This window comes from Babylonia areolata, chromosome 9 (genome assembly GCF_041734735.1).
Source record: "Babylonia areolata isolate BAREFJ2019XMU chromosome 9, ASM4173473v1, whole genome shotgun sequence".
In the NCBI taxonomy this organism is placed as follows: Eukaryota; Metazoa; Mollusca; class Gastropoda; order Neogastropoda; family Buccinidae; genus Babylonia; species Babylonia areolata.
Genome location: NC_134884.1, coordinates 27,019,249 through 27,029,248, shown reverse-complemented (window position 1 = coordinate 27,029,248; position 10,000 = coordinate 27,019,249). Strand labels below are relative to the sequence as shown.

General features: G+C 41.0%; 1 protein-coding gene across 1 annotated transcript in view; it reads right to left on the bottom strand.

Moving 5' to 3' along the window:
• Positions 1-7,673, bottom strand: part of LOC143286176 (engulfment and cell motility protein 1-like) — a 52,170-nt gene extending 44,497 nt beyond the window's left edge. Inside the window, exon 1 of the mRNA XM_076593794.1 lies at positions 7,344-7,673. Coding sequence (XP_076449909.1) covers positions 7,344-7,472 — 129 coding nt within the window. The 5' untranslated portion in view covers positions 7,473-7,673. The remainder of the gene's footprint in view (positions 1-7,343) is intronic.
• Between the last annotated feature and the right edge of the window lie 2,327 nt (positions 7,674-10,000).

Genomic DNA, 10,000 nt, shown 5'->3' with positions numbered 1-10,000 from the left:
AATAAGCTCTTGCCATTTTTTTTTTATACTTGGTTTTACTTCTCTATGCACTCTCCCTACCCCCACGTCCCTCTCTGTCCTTCAAAACCCCCTGCCTTTCTCAGTTTCTGTGAGAATCTTGTTTTTCTTGCTGTTTTTGCCACAGCCAAAACTGCAGAGTGTCATAATATTTCTCCAAGATCTTTTGTTTCTTAATAAATTCTATTACTGTTCTCAAACAAGCCCTGCAGGTTTATATGCAGTTTGAGCGTCTTCACCGCCTCCCTCACACACACCCCCCACCCACCCCCACCCCCCACCCACGCCCCGCACCCTCCCCCCACCCACTATTTTTTTTTTTTCTTTGTCAGCAGCATACGGATGGGTGTAGCCCATGAACCAATACGCACACATTTAGCCGGCTGATGAAATGTGAAACTAAAAATAGTAATAATTGAAACACACTCCATATTGATTACATAACATAGTATCTCTGGAGTCTTCTTACAAAATGCCCACTTAATGGTAATCAAAGTGTTTTGATAACAGTTTGTACTTATATAGTGCACTGTAACATGCTGAATCCACTGAACCTAGACTGTTCAGTTCCTCAATTCGCACACACACACACAATTCGCTCTCTTTCCCTCTGAGTCTCTCTCTTGTGCATGCATGTGCACACAGGCACACACACACTCACACACATTTGAACACACATGTACACATAAAATACACACACACACAAAAAAAAACAACAACAGTATACACACATACCCCCCACCCTCCCACACACACACACACACACCCTCCCCCCCCACACACAGACATAATAATTATTATTATTATGCCCCCCTCTCCCCACCCCCTTTTCCCTCTAACACACACTCTCTCACCCTCTGCCTGTAACACTCTACATCCCCTCTGTCTCTTTACTCGCCACACACACACACACACACACACACACACATATATACATTTAACTCACTCTTTTCTCTCCCTTCCTTCCTCCCTCTCTCCCTCTCTCTCTCTCTCTCTCTCTTGTCACTCTCCATGCCTGCCTATTTGTATGTCTGTCTGTCTATCTTTGTCTATCTGTCTCTTTCCATCTTGCTATGTAACTATCTCCTTTTCTTCTTCTCGTACTTCCATGATTTTTCTCTTGCTTGTTCACTTTTCCCTCTTTTTTTCTTTTTTCATTTTGCTGTTGTTTATTTATTTGTTTTCTAGGGCTGGATGAAAAAAAAAGCATGTATGCTTAATCTATTACCATCATGCCTACACTGTGGGAGCAACAGGATATTGGAACGTGCGGGTGTGTATATATATATATATATATCTTTGTATATATATGTGTGTGGGGTTGGGGGTGGGAAATATGGGCGTATGTGTGTGTGCTTGTACAAGTAAGTGTTCATGTGTGTGTGTGTGTGTGTGTGTGTGTGTGTGTGTGTGTGTGTGTGTGTGTGTATGTGCTGTGGAATCTGCAATACGTAGCCTAGAAATGAGTGTGTGGAGGAGGGGGTAGAGGAGGTGTAGGGTAATGTGTGTGTGTGGTGTGTGTGTGTGTGTGTGTGTGTGTGTTGGGACTCATGTACGTTTATGTGTATTTGACTGTGCTTTCATATCTGTGAAACTGCATGTTTGGTGCATATCATGCATGTGTGGGTGTATGTGTGAATGTGTGTCTTCATGTTTTACATTTATCTGCTTATTTATCATCATTGTTGTCTTATTTATTTATTCATTATATTATTTTTATTATTATTGTTACTACTACCTTTTTTATATTGTAATTATTTATTTATTTATTTACTTATTTATGTATGCTTATCTTTTTTTTTTCTTTTTTTTTTCTCAAGGCCTGACTAAGCGCGTTGGGTTACGCTGCTGGTCAGGCATCTGCTTGGCAGATGTGGTGTAGCGTATATGGGTTTGTCCGAACGCAGTGATGCCTCCTTGAGCTACTGAAACTATTACCCTCAGAAAATAAAAATTATTCATTCATTCATTCTCTCTCTATCCCTCCCTTCCTTCCTCTCCCTCTCTCCATAACTAAAATTTCATCCAGTGCACAGGTCACACAGTCATGCTTAGAATGTCCTATTGATCAATCCAAACCTGTGCTATCATTTCATGTAAGGTAGTCAACGTCCCATTAAATATTCCAACATACCTGTTGTGAACTGATCAATAACAGGTATGTTGGGTTTCTTTTCCCCCCACCTGTTTAGTGACTAACACAACAGAGGCTGTGTGTCTTTACTTTAACTATATGATGACGGCATAAGTCAGCATCGAAGGAGCACACATTGCCTCACATCCAGATATTGATCACCGCCTCAGTGTGCACAACAGAAATTAGAATTAGTGCTTTCTGTTCTGTGAGTGAGCTCTTCTTGCCTTCAGTAGTACCAGTAGGCTTCAGCAAACAGTAGCATTTTGCAAATTCATCATGAATGCATTTAAAACATTCTGAAGATGGTAAGTCTTTTTAGACTTTGATTATTCTAGCCTTATTGACACCCTGTTGGGATTGTACAGCCTGTACAAATAAAGGTTTCTGTGTTTATTTGTTTTTGTTGTTGTTCATTTTGTTGTTTGTTTGTTTTTAGGGAGGGTCCTGGTTTTTTGCTCTCTGAATTAAATTGCTTGAAGAATTGTTTTAAAAAGAAAGACAGACAGAGAGAGACAGAGACAGAGACACAGAGACAGACAGAAAGACTGACTGAGAGAGACTGAGAGAAACAAAGACAGGGAAGAGAGAGGAGAGACAGACAGACAGAGACAGAGACAGACAGAAAGAGAGAGACAGAGAGAGAGAATGGTTTATAAGGAAAACTTCCATTTCAATGTCCTACTGATATTATAACTTTTATGGATGAGGTCAAATAACCATACATTCAGGTCATCCCAGGACATTTGTCCCACTGCTGTGACAGACACACTCACAAACACACACACACACACAGACACATGTGCTAAGTCACACACACACACACACACACACACACAAAACAAAAACAAACAAACAAAACACCAACCCATCCACCCACCCCAAACCAATACCCAGACAAACACAAAAGAAACATCAATTTTTTTTTTTTCATTCATTCCTCCTGCTTGCTTGCAAGGTAGCCTGCCAGCACGGCGGCACATAAACACACGGCTTGTGAGGGACCCGTTTTATGACAAAAGCCTGTCGGGCTGCCGGCAGTTTCAGCATCATGATCGTGCCAATCAGGTATGACCTTTTCATCGGGCTGTCAGCGCAACCGTCGTTGCGTCATTATCGGCCCCATGGATGTTGATGTATTGCACCGGCCCCCATTACACACTGGTAACTGCACCACTACCATAACTGGGAAAATCTGGGAACCCATCACTGGGTTTTTTTGTTGTTGTTTTTTTCCTGGTTGTTGTTGTTTTTCAAAAATGACTTCTTCTTTTTTCTTTTTTTTTTTTCTTTTTTTTTTAATAATTAACCCATTTCTAACTGTAAGCATCTGTAAAATCACAAGTGGGATTTTTTTTTTCGCAACTGATTAACAAAACAAAATACACAGATAACATCACAAATACACACTTGTATACTGAATAATATCATAAATATGACAACAAAAATAGTTTCACAGGACAAAACAGAACTTTCTCTCTCTCTCTTTCCTTTTTTTTTTTTTTTTTCCAAATGTGTTTGCTGTTTAGCATCGAGGATTAAAGTGAAAAGTAAAAAAAAAAAATTTTTTTTTGTTTGTTTGTTTCGCACTGACTGAATTTTGCTGCATGTGACAACTGCAATTTTGTGCAAGTAAAGGTCCATTTTTGCTATCAATATCATCCATATATTGCAACATGTCACAGTGACAATTTGCACTGCAAGGAGTTGGAAGATCCCATTATGCTTCCAATACAAATTAATATGTTTCCACTGATCCATCGCTTCACCCTAAAAAAGAATTCCATCTGTTTATCTGCTCTCTCTCTCTCTCTCTTTAGAGGCTGTATTCAAAGTTGTAGTTTCTTTTGTTTTTCGTAGAGGCTGTATTCAAAGTTGAAAGTGTATTGTGCTGTATCACTTTTTTTTATCACAACAGATATTATCTGTGTGACTGTGAAGAAAAGACAATTTCTCTGTGTATTTCTCAGTAAATTCCCATCTAACAGGCATTATTACAATACTGATCTGTGCGGGCCATGGAGGAAGTCTCTAGAGCTGTCTACTGAGGCTGGTGAAACTGCTAAATAAACACACACATGCACACATGATGTATGCTCAAGGGTCTGGCTGGATTGTGTGAGGAGAAAGTCCAGAAAGAGCGTCTACCATTGTGTATGTTTAAACAGGTGGGGATGAGACAAAGTGTGTGTGTGTGTGTGTGTGTGTGTGTGTGTGTGTGTGTGTGTGTGTCACTCTGTGTGTGTGTGTGTGTTTGTGAATGTGCCTGTGTCTGTGTCTGTGTGGTATGGTGGGTTGGGGGTAGTGGGAAACAGGATGTGTGTATACATATAGTGTTTTACTCCAAATTAATGATTCTGCATGTCATAGTGTGGGGCTGGCTGCTCTTCTTGTGACTGAAAACATGTGTGGATCTACAGTTTCTGTTTCAGTTTCAGTAGCTCAAGGAGGCGTCACTGCGTTCGGACAAATCCATATACGCTACACCACATCTGCCAAGCAGATGCCTGACCAGCAGCGTAACCCAACGCGCTTAGTCAGGCCTTGAGAGAGAAAAAAAAAGGTGAATAAATAATAGATAAAATTATACATTAAAAAAAAAGAAGAAGAAAAAAATTTTTTTTAAATACTACCACTACTAATATGTGTAAGGTGCAAAAACTTGATGAAGTCAACTATAAGCGTACATGAATAAATAAATAAATAAATAATAATTATAATATAAAAAAGTAGTAGTAGTAGTAGTAGTAGTAGTAGTAGTAGTAGAAGTAGTAGTAATAATAAATAAATAAATAATTAAATAAATCAAAAAGACAACAATGATGATAAATAAGCAAATAAATGTAAAACATGGAGACATACATTCACACATACACCCTCATATGCATAACAGATATGCACCAAACATGCAGACATATGGAAACAAGTACTGGGGAAGAAGGGGGGGGCAGTTTGGGGATGAAGGGCAGGACACAGTGGTGGTGCACTTGTTCAAACACCAACTCAGTTTACATGAAAGACAAAACATCTGACTTAAATTTAGACAAAAGAAAAAGAATACATTTTATAGATCCAGTACTGCTTTTCCAAGATCTGATATACATAACAAACTACATCCAGATTAATCACTATTTTTTCAACCATATGTTATTAGTTTCATTAATTCATATGAACCTATAATTATGTCACCAATGTTCATTCTGTGAGGTCTTTAACTTTAAAACTGTTTTGATTTTGTTTTTAATCTTTGCATATCTTACAGGACTGCATATCAGCACTATCTCAAACTGAGTGCATCAAAACAATAAGTTTGAACTGACCTGACATTTGACTGAATTATATATCAATTAGCTGTAATACAGATTGATTATAAATCAGATAACCAACTCTGTAATTTTTAAACACAATGACTAGCTCTCCTTGAATCATTAGAGTAAATCACAATCCAGCTTTTGAGTACAATGATGTGCCACTTCCTGCTTGATTTCCCGATGATTTATTTATAAAAATTTTCCTCAATGACAGAGCTCTTCAAGACTCAAACTCAAATCAAGGGGAGCACATGGCCATGATAAGGTTAATGCATGTCCCTCCACATGACAAAAACTGAATTTGAAAATGGAACTTGGAAGCTGGTTTTCAAAACTAAGACACTTAGACTTAGACACTTAGTAGGATTGAATAAATGACAGTAATTAGACTTACGACATTTAGTAGGACTAACAGTTAGTTTATGAGATTTTAGGCTAACAGCTGCTAATTTGTGGGACACGCTATTGCACATCATGTCAAGAAAAAATGCTTGAAACTCAAACTGTCAATGACCTGAAGTTGAACTGGTAACAAATCTTTGAATTTTTATTCCTTTTTTTTCTCTCTTGTTTTATCTATTTTTTCAACAGATCTTTATAATATGAAATTACAATGACTTGAATGAGATAATAAGAATCTGCTAAAAGCTAACTTTTGATACAATGCATGCTGTCAAAGTTGTCACACTTTCACTTCCAAGGCTTAACAATGCCAACCACAGCTTTTTACACTGCTGATTGACAACATTTTTTGCTTTAGAAAAAAAGAAAAAAAAGAAGCAAGACGAAAACTGCACATCAAATCAGTCGTACTCATTACAGTTTCTAAACCATATGTTATAAACAGCTCCAATACATTATGCAAATGTTCTTTTTCCTACATAGAATAAGTGACAACTCATGCCATTATGATTATATACCTTCTTGCGAATCTCTTACTTTTAAGTTTCTCCCCTCGACCAGTCTATGTGCAAATATAATTATCTTACTAACTTGCATGTGTGTGAGTGTGTGTGTGTTAGAATTTTAATAAATGTACACTACACACACACATGTATACACTGTGACTGTGGCTATGAGTGTCAGTCTGTCACTGTATGTTGTGTGCCATGCTTTAATGTTTCATAGGTCAATTCAACATTTAAGTTCTATTTTGGCATGATCATATGATGATTTTCAGGGCATTGTACAAAGTAACTGTTTGCTTGTAGTAAATTTAGAACAAATTGAATGCCACAGTGATAAACCATCCTCATCAAAAAGGCCTCTCTTCAGTTTGTTCTTAATCTCCAACCCTCTCTGTCTGACAGTGTCACACTCATTCAGTCACCTTTTTTTTCTGGCATTGACTGCACAAGCATGAATAAGTAAAACAGGAAAACTTAAAATGTACATAACATGCTGTACAAAGCACTAAATCATAAATCAAATACCATGTATTGTTTGGACTTATATGCTCACTGACTCTAGCGTCAGAAAGAGCTTGAGCCGCTTGTCTTGAAAGAACTCATGCCCTAGAAAGACCGGAGTTAGATAAATGCCAGTTAAGCAAATAGGCAATCAATTCAGCAGATCTAAATAGTACAACAGTGTTAAAAGATTCGAACTAATGGATGGAATGAACATGTCTAACAAGGAAGAGGACCAGCCTGTATCTTTCTGAGAAAATATTCTGGTTTTACACGGGTGTATCTTTGTGACAGAATGAGTGTTTTCGCCTGAATGCATGCAGCTTTCACACAACGTTGTGTGACTCATTCACTTCATCAGTCATTCACTGACTCTGTGAATCATTAACAATAACAGTTGGGGCAAGGAAGCAACTAAAAAAGTTGGATCTTTTATTCTCCCCCACCTAACGATCTCGGTCACACAATTACCTGATCGAATTCGAGAAACTGAGCCTGATAACCAGGCATCGTCACCGCCACCTTTCTGATGTTGGCGTTCAGACTCGGAAGCTGGCTCTTGGGAGTCGTTGGTAGCGTACGAACTTGAGTCGACGACATTCTGCAACTTGTTGTGGACGGGCTCGCTTCTGAAGTGCGGCACCACAGATGTGGATCGAGAGATGACTCAAACCTCGAATCTTCCACTACCAAAGCAGCTTCAATGTCTTATCCATCATCCAGTGGAACTAGAAAAGTCTCAACAACAAACACAGGCAGGTTTCTGATCAAGCCATCGGCGAACAGATAAGGTGTCAAGCGTAAAAACCACTTCTCTGGTTCAGAATAGGAAGTCAAAAATCGCTTCCGGGATAGCAATTGTCTGCTCTTGGTGCAGAGGTCGCTCTGTGGGCGGACTTCCGTGTTCGTGCAAAAGCGAAACTAGAAATGCACGGCTGTCGATGCCATTTTATTCTTCATCATATAACCCTTTTCCTGTGTGTGTGTGTGTGTGTGTGTGTGTGTGTGTGTGTGTTGTTATATTTTGTTTTATTTGGCTTTATTTTGTTGAAGATTGTCGGTGTATTTAGACATGTTCGGGTGTTCGTGGATATCCAGCCTCAAAGGCAATTCCACGTTGCGCTCGCAAGAACTACAGGCCATACTGGACAGAAGAGCTGCAGGAGCTTGAAGATGAAGTGACAAGGACTAGAGAGGAGGTTGAAAACAACCCAACACAAGAAAGCAACATTACTCTCAAAGCCTGCACTGCCAAATACAGAAAGGCCTACATCCAAGCTGCAAGAACAAGCTGGATGGAGAAAACAGAAAAGCCGAACCTTGACAGAGATGGCAACAAACTCTGGAAACTCACCAAAGCCATGAACAACGAAGAGACAAGGTCAGCGCCTGTCGCGTTTCAAAAAGACCAGGAGATGGTGACACTGAGGGAGAGAGGCAGCAAACTGCTTCATAGACAGCTATGAGCAGATCAGCAACATCACTGTGTCAGAGGGAAGAAAACAACAAGTCCATGACGAAATAAAGAATCATCAGGATGACCAAGACCAACCTGAATATACGGACATGCCTTTCAAACTGAAGGAGTTTGAAGAAGCCGTAAAGTATTTGCAGGACAAAAAATCTCCAGGTCCTGACAAAATCACCAACGAAATGCTAAAACACCTTGGCACCAAAGCAAAGACTAAACTCCTTGCTCTCTTCAACAACAGCTGGAAGACGGGACATGTTCCACAGAACTGGCGAGAAGCTGACATGGTGCCCATCCACAAGAAGGGCAAAGACAGAGCCAGGTCTGATAGCTATCGCCCCATCAGCCTCACCAGCTGCGTGGGCAAGCTCCTATAGCGTATGATCAACTCGCGCCTAGTTTGGCACCTGGAGAAGAACAACATGATCACTTCAGAGCAGGCAGGCTTCCGCCAACATCATTCCACTGAGGACCAAGTGACCTACATAGCCCAGAAGATCGAGGATGGCTTCCAGGACAAACAGCATACACTGACGGTGTGGATGGACATGGAAAAGGCATACGACAACGTCTGGAAGGATGGCGTCCGGAGGAAGCTCCAGAAGAGTGGTGTGACTGGCTGTATATACCAGTGGATCTCGCAGTACCTGAACAATAGGAAGGCCCGCGTCCATGTCAATGGAGCACACAGTCGGGAGAAGACACTGAGAGAAGGAGTTCCTCAGGGAGGTGTCCTCAGCCCTACATTATTTCTCGTCTTTATCAACGACATCGTCAAAGATATGCCACGCAAAGTCCAGGGAGCCATCTATGCAGACGATCTTGTCCTATGGTGCTCGGGAGAACACCTCACAACTGCCAGCTACAGACTACAGCAGGCGCTGAATGTTCTCGAAAGCTGGACAAAATAGTGGCTGGTGACAATTAATACCAAAAAGACCACTAACACTGTTTTCAGCCTCTCACCCAAAGAACAGAAGGCCAACCTGTGCATCAGTGGACAAACTCTGCTTGCTGAGAACAACCCCACGTACCTGGGAGTCACTTTTAACAAACGCCTGACGTGGAAGAAGCAAGCAGAGAAAGCAGAATCAAGAGCAAAAGTACGACTTGCCCTCATGAAGAAGCTGGCAGGAACAACATGGGACGCAGACAACACGACCCTCAGGAGGCTGTACACTGGTACAGTCAGGCCAGTGCTGGAGTATAGCATGACTGCATGGGGCACTACGGCCAAGTCCAACTTTGAACGGATCAGCAAGGTTCAGAGTCAAGCTACCCGTATTATCACAGGGGCCATGAGGTCTACGCCAATTCATGAGCTTGAAACCATCACAGAGTTCCAGCCCCTTGAGGACTGCAGAGACGCCAAATTCCTGACCCAGGCTGCCAAGTTCAAGAGCTTGCAAGGCCACCCCATGAATGACAGACTGTCCCAGCCAACAAAAGGACGGCTGAAGAGAGGGAGCTTCATACACCAGAGCAGGATCCTAGAACGACAACATCGGGATATCCTTGACCATGCCCCCAAAGTGATACCCCGGTGTCTTGCCGTTCCTGCCTGGAGCGAAGGAAACCCTCCCCTCATCCAGTGCAGCATCCCTGGTGTTGGCCACAAAGATCCCCAAAGCGGCCCTGAAAGAAAGTCCCTCACCCT